Source organism: Aythya marila, assembly GCF_965140915.1.
Source record: "Aythya marila genome assembly, chromosome: 1".
Classification (NCBI taxonomy): Eukaryota; Metazoa; Chordata; class Aves; order Anseriformes; family Anatidae; genus Aythya; species Aythya marila.
The window spans coordinates 204,001,286-204,025,892 of NC_139042.1; the positions used below are offsets into that span (position 1 = coordinate 204,001,286).

At 50.6% G+C, this 24,607-nt stretch overlaps 1 protein-coding gene across 3 annotated transcripts in view; it reads right to left on the bottom strand.

Moving 5' to 3' along the window:
* Positions 1-6,036, bottom strand: part of LOC309887891 (uncharacterized protein) — a 113,293-nt gene extending 107,257 nt beyond the window's left edge. For 2 of the 3 annotated variants that reach the window (XM_082779921.1, XM_082779920.1), the window contains exon 1: positions 5,798-6,036. In XM_082779921.1, the coding sequence (XP_082636047.1) occupies positions 5,798-6,022 (225 nt within the window). In that variant the 5' untranslated portion in view covers positions 6,023-6,036. Of the gene's footprint in view, positions 1-4,426; positions 4,625-5,797 lie in introns of those variants that run through there. The other variant, XR_014319099.1, reaches the window with a different exon arrangement.
* Between the last annotated feature and the right edge of the window lie 18,571 nt (positions 6,037-24,607).

The following is a 24,607-nucleotide window of genomic DNA, read 5'->3' on the forward strand; positions in this document are numbered from 1 at the left end:
ACTACTTCTTACATGAGAAACAAATCGGCATGGTAAAAAGTGAGGGGAACTGGCACAATACCTATTTTCACAGACCTTTCCTCATATACATCGTGCTCGTCGCCACAACAGCTCTGTAGAACACAGCATACAGCACACGTTGTTCCTTGTCATCAACTGACAGCAATCGGAGGGCAGGTGAACTAAGTTACAAAATGAAATATTTCTCCCCCAGCCGTCTGAGAAGATAAACGATCTTAGTTATATTAAAGAGAAAGGGGATATGGGATCCAAAGGGCTCGTTTTACGTTAACTGCGTCTCACCAACAAAAATAGAGAAAGCAATTTCCTGGTGCCATCAACTCCACCAGCAATTCCACGTACACTCGAAAAGCCAAGACGCCGGCACGCTGCGTTACGGGCACCTTCCAGCACCCCCAGATCCGCACCAGATCGAGGGCTCCCTATTCACTTCCTATTTTAAGGCACGTTTTCCCCCCAAAATACAAAGATATGCAGATGTACAAAGCAAGCTGGTGCTACCTGGGTGGATGCATGTCTTTCTGTGCATAACTCCATTTCAAATGACTGCCGTAACCAACACAAAATAGCAGCTCCCTCCGGCATGTGCTAAATATGGCTGATTACCACTCCGGCCCTTTCGCCGTTCGGCACAACTCCCTTCCTGCTATCTTCAGGCCAGATTCCCTCCACAATTTCTGGAAATTCTCAGTAGTTGAGAAGCAGAATATCGTACCGGTAACGTTATGATGGAATGGAAGTGAAAGCACACTGAAGCAGCACAAACCACCCTCGATCCATTTCATGAACGAGACCGGCACGTACCGTGAACCTTATCTTCCCATCCTGCTCGTATTTTGTGTTATAAAACATAAAAATCCCACTAATAAAAGACTCAAGTGCAACTCTGAGGCTGATTTAAATATCCGTGCATGACTGTCACCGTTGGTTATAAAACCCTCTCTGCTCTTCCTAACCTATTCTCGTTCGTTCCTCTGCTGTTATTTAACTCTTTAAGGCTACTGAAGAACCACTATGCCAGCTTCATGTAATTCTTAAAAACACACTCAATTTTTATTTTTTAAACTCCACAGTTGCAAAACAGAGAGCAGAACACCCAGATAGGGCTCGCTTCCCCACTCCTCCTCCACTTACTCGGAGGGAAGGTACCTCAGGGATCTAGAATCCTGCTCTGCCATGTTTTTCACCCTCTCGAACCCCCGGATCTCAAGAGACACACAGTCTCCGTGTCGAGCTTATGCCTCCAGCCAGCAGATGCCCTTTCCTCTGTCCTGTCCCAGTGATTCTGTGTAAAGCCGGCAGCAGACGGCCAGGGTCTGCTGCCTGCAGCCTGGAAGGCACTGACCTCGGGCTGCGTATCCTCTTACTGCTGAGAACTTGCTTTAAAATGGCAGCACGTTCCTCAACGCCCAACCGACTTGTTTTTCCCCTACGTAGCCTCCTAACGGCCGTTCTTCCCTTGTTTTCCATAAAATCCCGTTTCTGAAATTGTTGTAAACGAAACAACATCGTTTAAAACACCTTCTTTCACCACATATCTAGAAGCATGAGTCCTTTACGGTAAGATCTGCCCAACCTACCTATAAATAGGCTCTGGAGACCGATAGCTGAGCTCGTTCCTCACGGCATCCCCCCCGGTACCTACACAAACAGGTACCTCCATAAAGCACCGTGCCTCACCACCACCAGCCCGGACAGACACACAACTGCTCTGCAGCTCCTGTGGGACACCATGGGGGGATAAAAATCCACCAGGTACAAACCGGTCTCTTCCTAAGAGAACCCCCCCACCTCTCTGCAGAGGTTCCTGCTGGCTGCAGGGCAGGTTGCCCAGCCACGGGCCAGACCCACTCCCCAATAAAAAGATGCTTCGTGGACCGAAAGCCTGATTCCTACAGGAGGGCAAGGCGCTGGGGGGGTCCCCATTGCCTCTCCTAAAGGGGGAGGGTTTGGAACCCCCCTCTCAGGAATGGGAGCCAGGCCCAGCTCCTGCCAGACACCCCCAGACATCCCAGTTCCCACCAGACCCCCCAGTTCCTATCACACACCCCAATTCTCACCCAACATCCCCAGACCCCCCAGCTCCTGTCAGACCCCATTAGCTCCCACCTGCCGCCCTGTCTCCTGTCAGACACCCACAGACCCCCATTTCCCACCAGACCCCCTGCTTCCAGTCACACTCCAGCTCCCGCCTGACACCCCCAGACTCCCTGGTTCCTGTCAGATTCCCCAAGACCCCCCAGCTCCTGCCAGACCCCGACTCCTGTCAGACACCCCCAGACCCCCTAATTCCTGTCAGACCCTTTGATTCCTGTCAGATTCCCTAATTCCTGTCAGACCTCCCCAGACCCCCCAATTCCTGTCAAACTCTCCAATTCCTGTCAGACCCCCTAACTCCTGTCAGATGCCCCAAGATCCCCCAATTCCTGTCAGACCCCCCCAGACCCTCCAGCTCCTACCAGACCCTCCAATTCCTCTCAGCCCCCATGACTCCCGTCAGCCCCCCTGACACCCCCAGACCCCCTAATTCCCCTCAGCACCCCCCAATCCCTGTCAGAACCCCCCCCAGCCCCCCCCGGTTCCTGTCAGCACCCCCCCCACACCCCCCTCATTCCCCCGTCCCCCCCCGCGGCGGGCAGTGGGCGGCGCGAGGCCGGGCCGCGTGACGGCGGGAGCCGGCGGCACGTGGCCGAGACCATAACAAACAGGGGGGGGGGGGAGAGCAGAGAGGGAGGGGGGGGGGCGGGGGCGGGCCGCGCTCGCTCCCTGCCAAGGGCGGGCGGGCGGGAGGGGAGGAGGGAGGGGGGGAAACCAATTGGAGGGGGGGGGGAGGTCGCGATTCCATTGGTCGGGGGGCGCGGGGGGCGGGGCCAGCGGGCCCGCCGCCTTGGTGCAGTGCTGAGGAGGCGCCAGGCGGGGGCTGCTGCTGCCGCTGCCGCGCGTCGAGGGGTCTCGCGCGCTTCCCGCCCTCCGCGACGCCGCTCGCGCCCCCCTCGCCTCAGGGCCAGCCGCGCTGTGGCACCTCAGCGGGCGGTCGTGGCTCCGCGGTCCCAGGGGGATAGGAGTGCATCCAGCCGTGCCCCACGGGCCCTCACGCCACCTGCCTGCCCTCCCTCCTTCTCTTCCCCTCCTCTCGGCAGCCCCGGGTTGCGCCACACGCAGGAAAAGCCACCGCAGCTCTGCCCGCGGCGCTCGTCCCCTCCCTGAGAGGCTGGTGGCTTGCGCACCCCTCAAAAACAGATCCTCCATCGCCACAGGGACACCCCCCGGGCACAGTCATTCCCTCAGGGACCACCAAAAGCTGTTCCTCCATCGCCACGGGGACCCCCCTGGGCACCGTCATTTCCTTAGGGACCCCCCAAAACTGCTCCTCCATCGCCACAGGGACCCCCCTGTGCACCATCATTCCCTCAGGGACCCCCCAAAATTGCTCCTCCATCGCCACAGAGACCCCCCTGGACGCCATCGTTACTTCAGGGACCCCAAACCCGTCTCCTCTGTCACCACAGGGACCCCCCTGAACACCACCGCTCCCTCACGCACCCCAAACCCAGCTCTCGGCACCACCGTTCCCTCACGCACCCCGAGGCTCTGCTCCTCATCGCCACAGCACCTCCAACGCAGCTCCTCCATCGCCACAGGGACCCCCCTGGGCACCACCGTTCCCTCACGCACCCCAAACCCCGCTCCTCCATCGCTACAGGGTCCCCCCTCAGGACCACCATTCCCTCAGGAACCCCAAGGCTCTGCTCCTTGCCACGGGGACCCCGGTGAACGCCACCGTCCTCTCACGCACCCCCAAATCCAGCTCCCCCATTGCCGCAGCGTCTCCTCTCAGCACCGCCATTCCATCAGGCGCCCCAAGGCTCCGCACCTCATCACCAGAGCGTCCCCCCTCGACGCCACTGTTCCCTCAGGCACCCCAAAACCCCACACCTCAACGCCATGGGGTCTCCTCATCGCCCTAGGATCTCCGTTCGGCATCACCGTTCCCTCAGGCACCCCAAATCCCGCTCCTCGACGCCCTGGGGTCCCCTCCGCTCCCTGCCGCTCCCTCACGCCCTCCAGAACCCAGCTCCGTAGCACCACGGCTTTCCCTCCGTCCCCATCCAGCACCCCAAAACCTCACTTCTCGATGCCGCAGTGCCCCTCTCCCAGCACTGTTCCCCCCCAAGCACCCCAAAACCCCTTCAGTCAACACCTCGCCACCACCATCCCAATACCATAACCCCTCCAGCACCCCAAAACCCCCCTCAACACCTCATCACCCTAAAACCCCACTCACCACCACCTTTCCCTCAAGCCCCCCCAAACCCCTCTCTCAACACCTCCCCAACACCTTTACCCCTCCCAGCACCCCAAAACTCCTCCTAGCACCCCAAAACCCCTCCCAGCTCGCACCCACCTGTGGGACCGCGGGACCACCGCGGCTCCGAGGCGGCCACCGCGAGGACCCGGGGGGGCCACCATCAACCCCGAGGGGCCACCATTAACCCCGGGGGGGCCACCACAAGCCCCGGGACCACCACCGAGACCCTCGTCCGTGCATGACGGAGCTCTCGCCCGGCGGCTGGAGCACACGAAGGGCTCGGGGAAGTGCTAAATATACCCCGCTGCCAGCGAAACCGCCCGTGTCACAGGCCCGGGGCTGGCGAGGCAGCGGCGCTTCCCTCCCCGCCTCCCCCCCCCCTCCCCTTCTCCTCCTCTTGTCCCCCCCCCTTCTCTCTTCTCTTCGGCCACATTTTGTTTTTTCCATACGCACTTCAAAACGCAGCCCAAATCTTCCCCCCGTCACCACCACCCTCAGTGCTTTAAAGCAGTATTTTCATTTTTATTATTATTATTTTTAATTTCTTTACTGGGGGGGTTGTTTGCTTCACCCCCCCCCCCCAAAAAAAAATAAAAAACAAACCATATCCTCACCGCGAGGAAAAACACCTCCAAGCCTCCTTTTTCTCTCCCCACACCCCCCCCCATCAAAAAACAGCACCCCCAAAAAAATAAAATAAATAAATAAATAAAACCCTCCGCGCCCTCCTGTCGCGACACACAGCGCCCTGTCGCGACACCGGCCCCGCGCACCTGCCGCGCCCGCGGAGTTTATCCTCTCCCTACAGGCGGCGTGACGGGAGGGCGAGCAGAAAGAGAAGTGTGCGCGTGTGGCGTGGGGGGGGTCCCTTAATTAAATTAAATTAATTAAAAAGCGCAGCACCCCCCCCCCCCCTCCACCACCTTCACCCCCTTCCACGTTCTCCCGGGGGGCTCGGGGCAGGGCGCGGGCAGCCAGGTGCAAAGGGGAAGGGGGCGGGGGGGGGGGGGGGATGAGGGCAGGGGGTGGGAGCGGGACGGAGCCTGCCTCCCTCCTTCCTCCCCCGCCTCCTCCTCCTCCTCCTCCTCCTCCTCCCCCCCCCGCCAGCCTGTGTTTACCTCAAGTTTGAATTTTATCTGCGCAACATGAGCTGGAATGCGGACATCGCGGCGGGCGCAGCTCCGCGGGGGCTCCGCGGCTCCCCCCCGACCTCCGCCGCGCAAACATGGCGCCGCCAGCACCCCCCCCCCCCCCATATGAACCCGCACACCTCTCCCCTTTCTCATTTCACCCCCCCTTTATTTATTTTTTAATTATTTTTCTTTTTTTTTTTTTCTCTCTCTCTACACACCGGCCGGGAGAACGCGGCACCCCCCCCCCCCCCCCCCCCCGCCGCGCCCAGCGCTCCGGCCACCTCCTCGCAGCCCCCCCCCATACTTCATCCCCTTCCTCCTCCTCCTCACTCACCTCAGCCTTATCCGCCCCACGCAGCCCAAATCGCCCCGGGACAGGTGCAGGTGTTGAGAGCCAGGGGGGTCCCGCATGTCGCCTGTCGCTTGTCGCCGCCTCTCCCCCCCCCCCCCAACCTTCCCCAATCCACACTCCGCCACCACCACCACCAGCAGTAGCAGCAGCAGCAGCACCGCCGCCCCGGGCTCCCCTAATGCTTCCCTCCGCACAATGTTGTTTCATTATATCATGTCCATCATGTGACACCCGGAGGCCTCTCCGTGGAAACTTAAAGGGGACTTTCACGTCACGCCACGCCGCCGGACCCGCCGCCACCCCCGGCCCCACGCCGCCCCAGTGCTGCTGCTGATACTGCTACTGATACTGCTGCTGCTACTGCTGCTTCTACTGCTGCTGCTACTGCTGCTTCTGCTGCTGCTGCTTCTACTGCTGTTTCTACTGCTGCTTCTGCTGCTGCTGCGGCCAAAACACCGTGCTGGGCTCCCTTCTCGCTGACTGATTAGCTTTATTATCATCCGTGTTACCATCCTCAACATCAGTGTTACCATCCTCAGCATCAGCATTACCATCCTCAGCATCAGTGTTACCATCCTCAGCATCAGCATTACCATCCTCAGCATCAGTGTTACCATCCTCAGCATCAGTATTACCATCCTCAACATCAGCGTTATCATCCTCAACATTAGCATTACCATCCTCAACATCAGTACTATCACTGTTAACATCGATACTATCACCATTAACATCAGTCTTATTAGCATTTTCATCATTATTATTCACGTTTTCATCGTTATTATTAGCACTTTCCCTGTTGTTATTACCGTTTTCATTATTATTATTACTGTTTTCATTATTATTATTACCGTTTTCATCATTATTATTACTGTTTTCATCATTATTATTATCATTTTCATCAGTATTATTACCGTTTTTGTCATTATTATTACCGTTTTCATCATTACTGTTAGCATTTTCATCATTATTATCATCATTTTCACCATTATCATCATTATCTTCATTACTATCACCATTATCATCATTATTATCATTATTATCATTACCATTATTATTATTATCACTATTATCATCATCATCATCATCATTACCACCATTATTATTACCATCGTTATTATTACCACTACTATTATTCCTATTATTCCCCTCCCCTTCTTTCCCCCCTGGCAAAACCCCGTGCCCTGACGCCGCGGCACCTTGCTCAGCGGGGATGCTCCCAGCCCCAGCCTCCTGCGGGATCCCCGGGGCTGCGGCTCCGGTGCTGAAGCGGCAGAAAGTTGGTTGTGCCAGCGAGCCTACGGAGGCAGGAGGTGCGAGCAGGGCCATTTCTGTGCTTGTGCAGCCTTCAGGCATTGCAAACGTGGGTTTACCTCTGCAGCTCGGCCGGCTGGTATAAAAACCATGGAGCAGCTAAGCTGTACCACCAGCAGCTTTCTGATCCAGGTTGTAGGGAGAGATGCCTGCAGGAGCCGTTCCTAGTGATGCACGCCTGACGCTGCACTACAGCCCTGCACACGAGCAGCCGCTTTCTCAAGAGAAAGAGGAAGAAGAAGATATTTCAGGAGCTTTGGGGAGATCCCGGCCGTCCCGCGCCCCGCTGCGTGCGGCGGGGGTCTCCCCGCTGGAGGTCGGCACGCAGGCCGCCGGCGTTTCGGAGGCTGCTGTTCTGCCTTCAGTGCTGAAGTGGCTTCAGCTCAAGCTTGTGCCCCAAGGATGGTGGGGATGGAGCTCGAGCCCACCCGCCCCACTCACCTGCCTTCAATCCTTCTCCCTGCAGCGCTGCTCGGAGCCTCGGGCCCTGGCTGGGCTTTAGGCAGGACTGGTGGCATGTGGTTCCCGTGGGAGCTCCCCAAATTCAGCTCCCAAAGCCGCGATGTTGCAGTGGGGTTCGGAGCCAAGCACAAAGTTCAGGGGGCTGGCAGGGGGCTAGCTGTTCCCTGCTACAAACAGGGAGGAAAAGCTTGCCCCGCTGAAAATCGCATCCCCTCAGTGGTTCAAAGCGTGGCCCGTGGCTCTGAGAACAGGACTGGAATCCAATTTATTCAGCATCTCTTAGAGTTCCCATGAAGGGAGACAAATAAATTGCCTTTTCCACCTCTGGCTGACACCGATGCCCATCACACGTCCACGGGACACGATGCCCCGTGCGGGCCCTGTCCTGGCAAACCTCCTTCTGCTCCCCAGTTCGGATTTTTGGGGCTGGGACACCTGTGCCCCACCCCATTCAATCCAGCCTGCCCTCGCAACAAGCTTTACTTATAACAGGTCGGTGTTTCAGCTACTTTATTACTCTTTTTCAGTACTTAACCAGGACTTTTGTAGGAGCTATTAATGACTTTAACGAAAAAGGGTTAGCCGAGCGTGGAGCAGTTCATCCTCCCTTCCTTCCTTCTTCCCTGGAGGGCTCAGATGCTTCCCCCTGTGCCCCCTACACCTCGTGTTTGCTCATCTGGCCTTTCCTGCCCAATTTTAGGGTGTTTTCTACCACCCTGTTTCTTTCTGCCGTCATATCCAGGCTGTCCCACTGCCGTGGGTTCCAGCCCCAGCGTGCCTCCCCTCCTATTTCCCCGGGGTTTATCCTGCCTACCTCACTAAGCCTCTTTTTATTCCACATCCCCTCCTCTGGATCGTCCTTAAAGGAGAAAGAGGCAGGAGCTGGGATAAAAAATAGTCTCCTCGGAGCACTGCCAGAACCAATCTCTTTTACGCTGCTGCTGCTGCTGCTGCTGTTCTGCTGTGTCATGGGAAGAGAGTTACCTCGCCATACGAACCCTTGCAAAACCTTGGGGGCTGGAGCCGGCCCCAGCTCGCTGCAGAGCCCAGCCCCGCTTTGCAAAGCTCCAGTTTGCCTGGCACAGGGTCTCGGCAAGCAGAAGGCACCGCTCCCTTCCCAGCCTGCGACGGGGAGACCGGTGCCCGGAGCTGGGAGCTCTGCAGGAGGCTGAGCGGCGGCGGCAGCCACACAGCACATCGTCACGCGGCTGTGTCTCATTTTGTCAAGCCCAGACGCTCGAGGTGACAGCTGGGCAGGAAAGCAAAGCGACGCGTTTCTGTTAAAAAAAAAAAAAAAAAAAAAAAGGCGTTTTTTTTTTCGCTTTTTTTTTTTTTCACGGCATTTGCTCTGAGTTCTTACGACGAGGTCTCGGGCTAAGAGCGAGCAGGGATTCTGCCTCCTCTCGAAAACATCGCTTGTTGTAAAATCTTTACAAGCTTGGCTCCGTCCACCTGAGCTTATATGCTTCAGAAACTTGCTTGCAAAAATGCGAGGTTTAAAGATCGTTCTGCTCTCTCTCCCTCCCAAGTTTATGCTCCCTGGAAAGGCCTGAGGAAGCCTGAGGCTGCGTCTGGCTATGAATGAAGAAGGCTTAAACAAACACAGGCGTGCACACACACGTGCGTGTGCATGCGTATGGCCCCGGCTTTGTAGCATCCCATCGAACCGCACATATAGGAAAATCCGTCATCATGTGATAGGCTTTAATATCTGCCTTAAAATTAATCCCTAACTGATGGAGCCCGTCTGTGTGGCGGGGCGGATCACAGGAGGCTCAGCGGCTGTTTTAAAACTGCCAAAAATAATCCCCCTGTTTTCTGTTGGATTAATTGACAAGTGTTTTCACCCCAGCTACCTGGGAGATGCTCAAAGTGAAACCAAGTAAGAAAACTTTATTGGTTATATATATATATATTTTTAAATGGGGCTCCAGCCGTGATTTTCCAAATGAACATTAAAAAAAAAAAAATGTTATAGGGCTCTGGCATGGACAGCAGGATTGGAGCCGGTGCCATTCCCCAGGGCAATGGTTAAAAGGCCCGTCTGAGTTCTTTAATTCCTCTGGTACAGCTCAGGCTCCTGGGTTTTATTGGAGCTCCGGCTTTGGACTTGGTCCTTTTCTCTTGCCAGCGTTGTCTTTGCCTCTTTTTTTGTTCATCTCAGTCACTGAAACTAAATCTGCTCGTTTCACTTCTCATTCGAACGCGTTTCACTCTTTAGTTCCCACGTGCTAGAAAGTGCAGTTTCATTTAGATTCTCAACAGAAGAGAAAATCTGATTCCAGAAAGCAATTTGCAGTAATATATTTTCCTTGCCACTCGCAGGAAAACATCGCGGCTCAAACGCACCTGGGTGTAAACAATGCTGACAGGCCCTCAAAACCGAACCCAAATTGTGAAATGGAGGCAAACAGCCCAGAGAACCTGGAGTGTTCTGGTTTCTAAAACACTGGCTGCTGTCAAAAATAAAGTAAAATAAAGCTCTGTTTACGTGTCGAGCACAGTGTTTGTTGATCGAGTTTCTAAGGTGATGTAGCAGGAAATACTGATCTTAGGAAAAATGACACGAGCGAAGCATGAAACTATAATTCAGCAGCTATTTGCTAACTGATAACAGGGGGAAAAAATATTTTAAAAAGCAACGAGAGCTTTTCATTGAACTTTTTCCCCCCCTTACCGACAGATACAAATGGACCCTCTCACCTGCTCTGCTCCCGTGTATAACTATTTGCAAAAGCAGGGCTAAATCATTTATCAGAGGGGATGTTTCCATCAGATGCAAATACCTGCGCTCGCTGCTGTTCCTACATCGCGTCACGGGCGAGATGGATGCTCGAGGAAGGCTATAATGTACCTGTGTTTTCTCCAGCTTGGTGCCAGGCTTGCTGAGTCATTTTCCCTGTTCCCATTCTGCAGCCGGCTGCGTGGTCGCTTTTCCCTGTTATTTGTGTGGGTCGCCAGCCCAGCACCAAGGAGAAGAAATGCCTCTTATTTCTTCGGGCAGGAAAAAAGGGTTCTGCCCTGCTGCTTTTGCTGCTCGCAGGTTTGTCCGCCCCCCTCTCCCAAAAGCTTCTGAACCCTTTAATAAATTTCAGATGAACTTGGGAGAGAGTGGCTGCTTCAGAGGCAGCTCTGTTCCTGCAGGTTGCAGGAAAATCAGCCCTCGGAGAGAAGGGCGAGAGCCGGGTCAGAACCCAAAGCAGAACCTAGCAGGGCTGGCAGCCTCCTCCCGGCCACTAAACCCACATGCACCAGCCAATTAGTCTGCAGAGATTAATTGTAGCTACACTGAGCCACAGCTCTGCCCTACCCTGCCTGGTATAGCAGGCAGGAGACATCATGGAAAAGATGAAGAACTGGGGGAGTTCAGGGAACGAGTTGTTTTTGAGGATAATTTAAGGAATGCCATTCTAAGGGAAAAGCTGATGGCTGGGAACAGGCTCAGCCCCATCCTCACCCGAATTAATTTCTAATTCCTCTCCCTCCCAGCTGCACCCTGCCTGCCCCAGGCAGCCATACGAGCGCTGAGCTTAGCGCAGTCAGTTGGATGCAGCAAACGGATTCAGCGTGACCGGAGCTCGCACGCTAAAAAAAGCCGTGCCTTGACGTGCACGAAATAGAGGCACAAATCTGTGTCGTGTGCCACCTGCCCCGTGTCTCGTTTGTTCCTGCAGCAGGCACAAATGGCACATGCTCCAGCAGTACCCAAAGGGACTCTCGGAGTCATCTGGGGCTGGTTCTTGTTGAAATGAAGGCATCGGTTGTCGTGCCATGAGGTGCTGCTATGGACCTCCTCTTTTGCATGTAAATTAAGAGTCATTACCTTCTGAAAATTAATCTGTAACATCAAAAGCAGCCTCTCTATCAAGGAGCTCAGTTATTTCTGTCGCAGCCAGTAGGCACCAAAGGAGATCCGGGGCTTTTTCCTGGGCACTATACAGCCATACCCGAGGAGGTAACCTCTGCCTGGAAGGGCTTACGGAGCAAAAAGACAGAAGAGTGAGCAATGTAACTCTCAGGCAGAGCAAGCACGGTGACCTTTTGCAAATGTCAAGTTAATACCGTGATTTGGAAGTGGAAGGGGTACCTGGGTCAAGGGGGATGGGAGGCGCTTGGGGCAGGGGGTGAGAAGAAGCCGTAGCAGAAGCTGCCTGGTATGAGACGGAGAGGAAGCGCGCGTGGAGAATTATATGGTCAATCAGCAGGTCCTGGCTAAAAAATAGGTGGGGAGAAAGTCTGATAAGCCTGCTCCTACCTGCAGTCACTTCCCCAAAGCCACACAGCGTGGACAGGGGAGATGGAGAAGGAAGGGGGTGGACAGCTTGGTTCCTCCTCCTTGCTGGTTCTGCCCAAGCAACTGGAGGCGTGAGAACCCAGATTTGGGGGTTGTGGCTCTCTGTGGCTCTGCCTCCTGCAGCTGCAAGGGTTGCAGCCGAGCCTCAGGGCTAGAGCGAGGTGTATTTTGGTGCTCTACATCCCGGGCAGCACTTAATGGAGTGTTAACAGGAACAGCTCCAGAAGCTACCAGGACTTGGGAGGTCACAATTCCTTCTGTGCTGCTCCTTCGTCTTAGTGGGAGGTGATTGCTGGGGGCTTTTAGTGGATGTGAGACATGCTATGCTTCCCTGACATTAGCTCCATGTTGCAAACTGAGGCTTTAACCACATCCTACCCCATCTGATCATTTCCTCATGCACCTTTTCAGCAACACGTGAAGTCTGCTTGCCAAAGCCACCCCAGCACCCTGTAAGCGGCCGAGCAGAGAGGTGCAGAGACTGCATGAGCATTGATTTTGCAACTCATTTCTCCCGTGAATGAAGGGAGTCTCACCTTTGAGGCTTATCAGGATTTGCCAAACATAAATTATCAAATTCTTTGCCCGTTTCATGCTCTTGAGAATAGAAATGATCCTCTTGCTGTTTGGGGATGCCATGAACATCATACAAGGTCCATAAAGTGATTTTTAAGTTGAAAACCCAAATCTCATGCATTTGATAAATATTCAAGGTGAAGTGCAGAGACAACTTCATAGGCACCAGTGACTTTCTATGCTGCCTCTTGGTGCCAACCAAGGCTCAGTTGCTCCTTCTCCAAAATAAGGACAGAATTCATTCCTTCCACCAAACCATGCCACAGATCTGTGTTGAGTTCTGCAGTCGTGTTACTTGTATGGAACGAATGAAATGTTTCACAAAAAGAAAGACAGACACAGAAACCTGTTCATTCAGAACTTGGTGTTGGTCTAAGAGGAGAAAATAATACACCTTCAGAGTAGCAGAAAGCTCCCCAAAACCTTAAGGGCTACAAGGAATGACAGTCAAAATCTTAAATCGCTTCCTCCTTTCCTTATTTTTCTCTTCCTTCTCACTACAAAATTCAAAATGTTCTTGACCTCAGTGAATTATTTTCCTTTAGGTCCATCAGCAATCATTCTTAGCATGGCTCCTATATTTTTCAAAAAACCCTTCCTCAATCTCCTTCTTTCATTACTTGATGTACAACGGACTCTACCATGAGACCGCTTCTGGTTTTGTTTGATTTCTCTCTTCCTTTATCTCCCCCCAGAGACATCCTGGACGTTGTTTCATAAACCTCCTAGAGTTCCAGCGACCTGGAAGTGCTCACAGCCAGGCTGGATGAGGCTAGGGACAGCCTGGGCTGGTGGGAGGTGTTGGAATGAGATGGGCTTTGAGGTCCCTTCCAACCCAAACCATTCTGTCCCTTCCCTATAGGCTGTTAACTCCTTCCTTCTTTCTCCCTCAACACCTGTATTTCTTGAACAACCACTCCAAAAACCTTTTCCCAGGTATTATTCCTTTATTTTCAAGTTAAGGAAAAGTGAGAAACACACCATTTCCCTGTCACATAAAGCATATTTTTGCACACCAGCACACTTACTAATTTTTAGCCCTAAGGAAAAAGGACCACGGTGCCAGATTCACCTCCCTGCTGCCTGTGGGAGATGCAGGAATGGGAGATGCTCTTTATTCTGTTTATACAGAGCAACATCGGTTCATGGAAAACAAAGTTGGTCAAACTATGCAATGCACAGGAGGAAAGACTGATTTTGGTAAGGGTCAGGGAAAACTCCGTGCTTCATTTGGTGCCACTGGCTTTCTGCTGTTGTTTGATAGTTGATTCCCACCAGTGGGGTTTGAAACTATGCTGAAGCACAAGCACCAGATCTGCATCAATATTTGATGTTTTGGACAGCCATGAGGAAGATGGAAGCCTTGGCACACTACACAATGCAGGCAAGGAAAGGGAGAAGCTGGAAAGGGACCACGCATCCCCCTCTGTGCCCTGAGAAGAATCAAACCATCCCTGGGAGAGGTTAATCCGTGTTTCAGAGGGGAAGATGTAGCAATTAATTTAGAAATTTTATTTTTAATTCAAAGAGAAGTTCTTTTTTAGGAAGCTTTTATGATTCTATGATTATGGGGCTTTTTTTTATAGCCCAGATACCTAGTAATAACGTTCCTTGCAGCAAATCAAACCAACAAGTTGACAATTGTCAATATCCTTTTATAAGTCTCCACTGTGTTAGAAAATAGTTTTCATCTTCTCCTGCAATCTTTTCCTTTCCAGACAGAACAAAGAAAATTTTGTCAGCCTATCCTCCAAACTTTTGACCTGTCTGTAATCCCTGTTGCTTTCCTCCAGACCCTCTACAATTCATCTACATCTTTCTTCTACTTTCTTCGAGTACAGCACCCAAACACCGAGCCCTCATTAGACTGGGATAATTGTTTCTCAAGTTTCACCTATTATACTCCAGTTCACATGTCCCCAAACAAGATTTACCTTTTTTTTTTTTTTTTCTGCAGCAGCTGTGTACGGTTTGGGGTCTTGTTCACATCTCCCTTTCCTTCGAATGGCTGCTTGACCAGTAGTTTGCCACTTTGCATGACTGTGTGTTGTTGCTTCTGTCCATATTGAACCAATTCCGGTTGATTTTGTACTATTTCCCAGGCACATTTTGGAATACATCCTCCAGAGGAATTATATATTCTTTATTCCGTCATCCAAACAGCTAATGAAAATATTCGAATTGGGTCCAGGAGCAAACCCTGCGGGAGCCTGTTTGGAAAACCTTCTCAATGCAGAGGAAGGGAATCCATAATTCTTGTATGAATATGGTTTTTCTCTGTCATTTGTGTCTTAATATGATTTCACAGAGATCATAGTTCCTGGTCAGCTTATGGGAATGCAGTGTGAAAGGGTGTTGACAACCCTGTTTATTTCAAAATATATCAAGTATACTCCCTCTCCCTTATTCTATAACATAGTCATTTTGTTCAAATAAGGAAATTGGATGGCTTTAGCATCACTCATTCATGGCAAAGCCAAGCTGCTTGATTCTATATTTCTATTATCAGTCAAGTGCTTAATAACTAATTAGCAGTTTATTGTATTATCTCTCTGCATTACATGCTAAACTGACTGCTGGCTAATTCTCACAGCCCGTAGTCTCCTTTTTAAAGACAAGCACTACATTTACCCTTCTCTCTTCGTGGAGCCCCCTGCTCCTTGGGCTCTCCCTGTCACGAGCTATTCAGGAATTGCTCTGGCCAGTGCTTTCTGGGGGAGCTCCATCCAGCCCTGCTGGCTAGAATTGGTCTAATTTCTTCAAATGATTTTAACCAGTTCTTATCGGTTCCTTTGTTGTTTTGGATTGACTTACTCCCTCAGCAAAAGTAGTTCTGATAAAGTATGACAAATTATGGATGTTCCAGTCTGTTGTTACTTCTCGTCTCTTGTTTTCCATTGATTCAGTTACACATAATTTCTGTTGCCCTCCTCTTATTTTTGACGCCTCTCCAGGGCATTCTCTTCTCACCCTTTATATCCCCCAATAATTAAAACTCATTTCGTCCCTCGTCTTTCACATTTGAGTCCTCCATACTCATGACATTCCTCCACAGACATCACTTTCTAGGCTTGTTTCCAGACTTTGTACAGCTTATTGCCCAGCCTCCTTTTTCTGCTTTCCTTGCTCCTTCCTTTTTTTCAGAGGGATGAACTCCATCCATCTGTTCTCTCTTCCAGCTTGATCGACCTCCACCTTCCTATTCTCAGCAAGCTCCTGCCCACTACTCACAGCCTGGTCCATCAGCCCATCACTTGCTCCACCACTTGGACATTTGCTGCCAGCCTCTAAAGGTAGCTTAAAGCGTTTCTACTGGGCTTGCAAGCCAAAATCTGTCTTTTCTCTTTGCAGAAGAGAGATGTCTGGTCCTTTTTCCAGGCAGCAAACCGGTACTTATTTTGCTCTTTTATCACAGATCGAATTAATAATCAATTTGTCCCTTAAGCCCATCCTCAGCTCTCCACTATGCCAGCCCTTGCCTTGACTTTTACTCCTGGCCAGAAGGATGGAGGAGGCCATTTCCCACACCCTCCTCTCCTCCCTTCTCCTTCCCAGTGCCTAGATTTAGAGAGCAGCTAGGAGTCTTTATCTAAAGCTCTTTTTAGGGTGGCAGATTAATGTGATGGTTCCTGTAAGCGTTACAGAGGTCGCCTGCCTGCTGAGGCACCCCTCTCCAGCTCAGTGGGAGGCCAAGCAGGCATTTAGGAAAGGCAATTAAAGGTCTGAGTGTACTGCTTGTTGAAACGTCCCTTTATTCTTTGAGATTTATATCGTCCAGCACACAGATGGCATTGCTTTTCACCAAAATATGTGTTGCTATCTTTTAGAAAATCGGACAACAAACCCAAGCCCATGTGAAATGTATTACATCACGTCCCCAGCTCTTCAGGTCACTGTTCTTCCTAAAATGATGACAACTTTAAACAAGAAGCTGAACCTGCAGGGTCGCATGAGTGCCAGACCTGCAGCTCCACCTATGTCTACCTCTCTCTGGTTCCTCTTTACGCTCTGGCTCAGGGCTTCCTTTGGCTCTCCAGGCTCTCAAGTACTCTCCACGGGGCAGGTGCGAGGAAGTACATAGCTTTTAAGCCATATGAATAAAGCAGAGAACAGTAAATAAGCAGCTATCTGCACCTATTTGAGCTATTGGTGAAGCTGGGCATTTCAGGTTGGAAATGAGGAGACATTTCTGCTCAGAAAGAGCAGTCAGGCACTGGGACGGGTTGCCCAGGGAGGTGGTGGAGTCACTGTCCCTGGGGGTGTTCAAGGAAAGGTTGGACGTGGTGCTTGGGGACATGGTTTAGTGGGTGATACTGGTTGTAGGACAATGGTTGGACCAGATGATCTTGGAGGTCTTTTCCAGCCTTAATGATTCTACGACTCTATAACACAACACTGAGCCCATGGAGGAGACTTGGTGGGACACAGAAGAGCAGAAGTTGCTCAGGCTTGAGAAGAGGCAGCTTGCTGCTGTCTTTAACTACCCCTTGCAGATTATTGGAAAGACACTGTCAGATTTTTCTTGGAGGGGCAAAATAATAGAACAAGAGGTGGTCAGCACAAGTTGCAGCAAAGGACTTTGCAGGAAGGTATTAGGAGAAAAAAATAATACAGCTCAACAGCAACCCAGAGAGCTTTGGGGTCTCCATCTTTGCAAAAGGCAAAAGGCTCTGAGCAATGTATGGGGATCTTAGAATCATAGAATATCCTGAGTTGGAAGGGACCCATAAGGATCATCAAGTCCAACTCCTGGGATGCTGAGGCCAGCCCTGGTGCCTGGAGATGTGTGCAGGTCTTTCCCTACCCAAACTGTCCTGCAGTGCTGGGATGCTGTGCGGATGCTCTGCAGAAGACTGAATTTCCTATACCAGCAAAGTCCTAGGTAATTGCAAATTCATCCGTTTAACACTGATCCCAAACAATATCAAAGGAAATCTGATATGGGACATGATTGGTAATGAATTAAAGGACGTTAACCTGATTGATATGCCCGAGCAGTTTTATGGAAAGCCTGTCGTGTCAAACAAATGGATGTTTTTTTAATGAGAATGTAAGTTTGGCTAATAAAGATAAGGCTGTTATAAATTATTTAGATTTCTGCGAGTTATTGAACAGTTCCTGAACACAGTCCCAATTAAAGAAAAAGGTACAAAGACTAATCTGGTAGACTAAATGGATTAAAAACTATTTCACCAATAGATCTTACAACGCAATTTGAAATTCAATTATGCTGGAGATATTGAAGTCTCCCAGTTATTTATTCTGGACCCTGGGTTGTTCAGTGTCTTTAGGACTGACCCAGAGGAAATGATGAAAGTCATTGCTGCTAACCTCGGCGGTGACGTGAAAGCCAGTCACCCCAGCCCCACGGCAGGAGGACTGCAATGAAATAAGAGGAATCTAAATAAAGCAAAGTGCAGCGTGACTGTGGTTGAAACTATAGATCACACTCACAAGGCAGAAGACAATAGCCCAGAATGTGGGAGCAATGAAACAGCTGAAATAATCAACTAAAAGTGAACGTGCTGAGAATAAGAGAGAATTATGCAGCAGCCTCAACTCAGCTAACAGCACCAAAAGCTTTCCTTGCAGGAAAAAAGACTTTGTGATGTTCTTGAAAACGGAGAAGAGATTGATTTGCAACCCGGGCCGGCATTCAAATTGCTGTTGCAAGGAGGTGCAAATTACCACCACGCGGGGATCTCCGTCAATACGAGAGCCGGGGCTGCCGCTGCACCTCCCAGGAGCTCGGGACATGGCAGGGACCAGGACGGCAGCCAGCAGCTGCGGAAAGGAGTGAGCCTCCATGGCGTGCTTCGGGTTGCTTTTCATCACCCCCTTTCCATCACCAGCCACCAGCGGGTCTGCCGGGGCCGGGGAGCCCGCAGCCTCCTTCGGCTGTCGCGTCCTGAACTGCCGCCAGATTTATGTTGCAAGAACTCATGCCAGTGTTTTTAGCCCAGAGTGTATTTGGCCCCTGGTGTTCTCCATGACATAGAATAAACATTAGGGAGGAGATTCGGGCTTCAATGAGAAATGCTTTCCCATGATACGTTTTCATTTTGGCATGCACACTGTTTATGATGAAAGGATCCTAAAATAATTGTATTAGATGAACCGTCTGTTCTTCTTGCTTTGAGGCCAGTACAGCATGACATTTCAGAGATAAAATGTTGTGGAACAGCCTCTGACTTATAGCCCAATGGAACTTTTCTGAAGCCATTCTTCTTTCTGCCTTTATTTGCTTGAGGTTTATAACCTCAAAACGTCAAGCTTGCATCACGACGTTGCCAAAAGATCATCCTGTGCATTAGCTAAATCTTAAATTGTAAGCAAATTTAATTCTTCTTCAGAAGGCTGATTCACAAGCACTCCGCTCCCCAGTGGAAAAACTCCTCCCTGTAATTCAGAGGAATTCCAGGATCCACAAGAAATACTACGTTTCCAGGAGAAGACTCTGCGTGTCCCTAGGAGAACTCGTTTCTGCGTGCGAGTTCAAGTGAGTCTACAGGACATTAAATCAAAGGAGGCCAATGCCAGATCAGTTGCTGAGTAACTGATACTGATCATCACATCCTGACCAGCTGGATGAACGACAGCAGCAATTTCTTGGGACAGCATCAGAAGTCTTCTGCGTTTGCTTTCTGTGCGATTAACTCATGGTTGCAAACTGAACGAGGGGAAATTAATTTGCGTTGCTTTGTGTTGTGTCCTTTGGACAAAAGTATGCAATTATAAAAGCTCTGAATGGTTATGCGCATTGCTTAGATTATTGCAATTATCAGAAAGGGAAAAGTGTGCCTTGCCAAATGCTTTGAGAGTCACAGGTGGAGAGGGCCAGCCAAAAGCCACATCACTCACGTCAGATTCCGCCTGGCTCTCTTGGGAAGCGCTCTGCATCTGGAAACAGGAGGGGAAAAGTTTTGGGGAGGTCCCTGCTGCCGTTCCTCTTTGTATCCTGCTTTGTGGAAAGGTGTGGGGTCCCACCACGCTGGTCTTGGTGCAGGGACCTTGGTGGTGCTCCTTGAGGGAGCCCAAGGGCACCTCTCTGCCCTCCCACCCCCTTGGTGGCAGCATCCTGGGGAGGTGCACGCCGTCCCTGCCATGAGCTAGGGCATGCGATGCACCTGGGGGAGGATTCCCTGATGCAGCCCGTCTCTGCAGCTCCTTTTTGCTGCAGACAGTGACGACACGGGGCGCGAGCGGAGCCTCGACCAGCACAACTGTTTATGTTCCACCCGGGAATAGTTGCTTCATAGCTGGGATTTCTGAAAGCCACCGAGGACAGTGATGAATGGAGGATGCTGGAAGCCTCAGCCTAAAACACAACTAGTCCTGCCCCCAAGAGCTTAGAACTGGCACTTCTGCCTGCACCTTAGAAAAGAAATGGGACGGACCAAGTGAGGCATTTTTTGTTGGATCATTTATTTATTGTTCTGTGCAAAGCACAGGGTGTAACTATCACCAGTCATTTTTGGCTATTGAGCTAGCTCCAGACAGTGCCGTGTTACTATTACAGCAAAACATATTAGCTAATCATGAATTTACTTTTAGCCACGGTGGCTGCACGGCTTTCCTGTTTTTGTGCAGTGCTGCAGGGCACGAGGCAGATCCCAGGCACTAATTTATCCAGGGTGGAGATGTGCTTCCTGCAAAGAACCCCGTGTCCAGGGGCTTGGGATGCACCCAGGGCATTGCTGGAGGTAGCTGGGGGAGCTCTTCGGACCTTGGTCTGATCCAGTGGCTACTGGAGACTACCTAGGGCCAGCACCAGGGTCAACAATTGCCCCTGCCATCACATTTTTAGCCTGGTGCTTGCTGTAGTTTTGGCCAAGGTTAAAAAATTCTCTCCTAGGCAATGTAGGGGCATGGCCCTGAGCTTCACTTTCCTGATGGGCAATTTGAGCGACTCTCCCTGCTCTGGAGAGTAAAAGAGTTTAACCTGGTGCCCAGGCTCTGCCAGCTGGGCTGAGATCCAGGGAACACAGCCCAAATGGTCACCACTTGGCTGTTCCTCTAAAGTCACTGCTGTCAGTGGGCATTGCCCAGGTGGACTGCAGTCCTTTGGTACGTCGGAGATTTGTAGTGCAAAGAAGGCACATATTGCTTAGTGCTTACTGCTTTGTAGCTAATTTGCCCCAGAACACATGGAGGTACCCATTAGACCATCCTAATGACCTCTTGTTCTTTAATTTGTTATCTTTTTCCTGCATCTCCTTCTTGTATGACTTGTCTAGGAAAGCAGGGCTTGCAGGCATGCAGAGTGGTGCTAGGGGATGCTCGGGGGCTGGAGCTGTCCCAAAGCAGAGCCCTAGGAAACATATCTGGGAGCCATGGCTGGGACATGGCACTTGTCTCCTCATCTTGGGGATGCTGGTGAGTCACCTGAGAACATCCCAAAATGTCCTTTATGAACCTGGGTTAAGCATTTGGGGCACATGCTCTGAACGGATGCCTGCCTCTCTCCATCCAGCACACAGAGTTGGGCTCAGCCTTGGATGTTCGGGTGCCTGGGAAGGAACATGGCAGTGCCCACGCTGAGAAACCCAGCTCCTAGCTCCAGGAATACAACTGAGCTCTGGGCATATCCTAAATCCACGCACAGCCTCAGCAGAGATGTTGCGCAAACTTGTCTTTCGTCGACATTTTTGGTTTGGGTAATTTGGGGTAAACAAGCATCCTCTCGCAGAATAAGCTGTCTTTGCATTGTGCTGACTCTTTGCTGGTATAATATAAAAAGCACACGGGCTTTTGCTGACGCTGTTACTCCCACAAAATGTTCAAGCATGGGCTTAGCCTAAATCTTCGACAATATTCCCAGATTCATTACGTGCATTGAGCAAGCACAGAGCAAGTATTTTGGTGACAATCTCCAGGTTGGAAAGAGACACAAAGAAATAATTTCTCCTCTCTGCAACATCCTAATTGTTCTTTTTACTCTCTGATGGGCTGCAAGATTGCCAGTTTCCTAGGAGGTTTCCATACTGTGGCTCATACATTACAAAATTTCCTTTTTTTTTTTTTTTTTTTTTTTTTGTGCCTTTTTCTCTTTGTGCTTTGCGCTGTCTCTTAGGTCTTTCAATATCCAGGTTATTCTTGACTTCCCAAGGTTTTAAACTCATCATTTTAATCGATTTTAAATATTTCTGAACACCTTTCTTTCTATATGCACCTGTGAATGTTTTATAAGATTTTTATGCCGTGCTACTGGTTGTTTAGTACTACTGAGTTGTACATTTTAATAAGGAGCAGAGTAGCTGAAAGGCAGTCCGCTTACTTACAAATGAAAATCAACTGCAATTTTAATGTTACATAATGCACCTGTAAGGGAGAAATCCCATAGACCTGGGTAAGCAATGAAAGCAGTGGGAGTCAATTGAAGTTTAACTCAGTTTTATGGAAGTTATTTTAAAAGGCTGTAGAGTTAAACAGAGAATAATTTAATTTTTACAGAGTTTTTTAATAACCTCTAAAATTCTATTGCAGACATTTAATAACAGCCAAAAGCTCAACAGAAAGGTATAATTTCCTGCTGAATTCTATAGGACGATACCATAGCTTTGTATCCTAAAAATAATTTTATGCCCAAGAGAGCATCTTGTCTGAGCAGGAGGCTGCCTCCCCCCTGCTGCAGCTCTCTGCAAGATCCCTTAGTTTCAGATCCTTTTGCTCGGATTTTTTTTTCCTAATGTTTTATCTCTCCAGTCTTGTGAGGGGGAGGAGAAGAGTTTTCCGAGCTTTTTTTTGGTTACACTGCTTAATAAACTTAACATCTTTCTCTGTTTGCACAAATGCCTGCTTTTGGAAGTTCCATATCATGTCATAAACGCTACTTGTTTGAACAAGCAGAGATTTATTTATTGTGCTGAAAGGACTTTTTGTGCTCCCTGCCTCGTTTGCAACACTGCTGCCGATTGATTTCTGCTGTACCTATTATTGACTTGCCAGCAATATTCTAAAGCAAGGTTGGGTCCATGTCAGAAAAATTTGTTGCTTTACACAGAGCCTTTTTCAGCACCGTTCACTCAATATTGTTTCCCTCCCCGGCTACTGCTCCAGTAAACGAAAACAGCTAGCTGTTGTCTGAAATGAAGAATAATTGGAAACATCATGCCTGCTTCTTTCAGCGCGAGGAACAATTCGGCCATTTAGGGCTCCTCTAACACTCCTGAGCGCCGATCTACTGAAAGCCTGGTGTCCATTATTCGGCCGGGAGGAATATTCAAACTTACAAACTCCTGGCAGCCTCCTCCCCGCCGCGCAAAGACGGAGCGGCCGGCGGAGAGCAAGGCGCGGGGTCTGAATTACCGCATGCGAAAAACCGGAGGGCAGAGCCATGGCACCTTACCTGGGCGCTTCCAGCCGTGCAAATAGCAATTAGCGACGCCTTCAGTAGCTCCTCCGGGAAATGGTGGCTGTGAATTCCTCTCCCCGGGGCAGCCTTTTGTTTGCCGGGCTCGCAGCGCCTGCTTTGGGACGGGGCACAGCGGGCGCATCTCGCCTCCGCGCCCTGAATCTCCAGGGTTTTTGCCTTTGTGCCCCCCAAAGGCACGCAGGATGCTCGAGGTGGGGCTGGAGGAGATCCCTCCAGCTCTGGGCTGTGACCTGCTGCTCCAAATCCTCGCGTCGGTGCCTCCGGAGGGAAGATTTCGGGACTTCAGCAGGCGCTCGCCCTGCGCTAACAATAAACACAGGCACTGAAATCCTCTGCTTTAGACGGCAAAGGGGGTGGAAAGCCGGCTCAAAGCACACTCGTGCTGCCTCCTTCCCCAGCAGCTGCCAGTGACTCATCTCCTGGTTTCCCCTTCTATAGCCCTCCCTTTCATTTCCAGGGTGCCACTGTCCCTGTGCTGGCCTGCCGCAGCACCCGTGATGCCTTCTGCTTGGGTTTGAGCACCAAGCTTGGTGCCCAGGGCACGTCTGGTGGCCAAAATCTTTCCTTCATTTCTTTGCCTCTGAACTTCAGGCTCTCCCTGCGGTCTGGTTATCACAGGGACACTGTGTCATCAGTTCTCTTCCACTTTAGAAAAGCTCTTTCAGGCTCTAAATGCTCTTTCTTGGGCAGACATGAGCAGAACTTGCTGTTTGGATAATGTTCTCCCAGCTTGTCCTGTTGAGAAGGGGCACAATACCCCTGGCACCCTGTGATTTAAGAGAATCTTCAGCCTCAGCCCCCCTCCTTGAGTTTTATTTGGGAAACACCTAGAAATGGGACAGACCTCTTCAGACACATTCAGCTCAGCCTGTGAGTAGCGTGGATCCATTTGACTTTCCCAGAGAAAATTTTTCCAGCACCATCTGAGTCCAGATTTTGTTGCTTTCCCTAGACTAGAAGCCCAAGGGCCAAGAGGAACAAAAGCAAAAACTGTCTCGAAAGGTGAAAGGGTCTAAAGCAAGAGATTTATGGAGTTTACACCTTGTTTATTGCCCCGAGGGGCTGACGGGTGGGCACGTGGACCCCAGGGCAAGCTGCTGCTGCCTGCAGGGCTTCACAGCTGCTTGCACAACACAGCTGGGAGCTGCATCTGCTTCCAGCCCTCATACCCCGGGCTGATATTCAGGCAATAAAGAAAACACTGCGGTTATTCCGACCCTTTCAACAGGCGAGTGCTGGTGAGTTAAATTGCACAGCAGCCCCATGAGTAAAACAGGTGGTTTTGTGTCTGTTTTACAGATGGCATGAAAGGAAAAGTTGGAGGTGGACGCACGGCCCGGCAGAGCCAGGACGGATTCTCAGGGGTGAGCTCCTGGCCCTTCTGAAAGGGATGGAAATCCTGCCATCGGCTTTACTGGGATTTCAGCCCAGGACTTTTGGATCCTTCCTGCACACTTCCCCTGCTGTCCGCATGATATACTGAGGCTGTAAGAGGGACCGGGTTGCGTCATTGCTTGGGCATCACACGAAAAACGCCCTGTGCAATGAATCTCTCATGTTAGCAGAGTCATTTTTGCCATCTTGTGTGGCACTTCTCTTACTTGGTTCTGAAAGTATAATTGGCTGCCGTGAAGGCTTTTTATATTATATCATATTGTATTACATTAGTCCCTGGAAGTCCAAAGTGCTACCAGGAGAGCAGTAGGGTCCAGCTGGAAAATGTGTTATAGCCCATAAAACACTATCATTAGAGTGGGAAGGGTTAGACTGAATT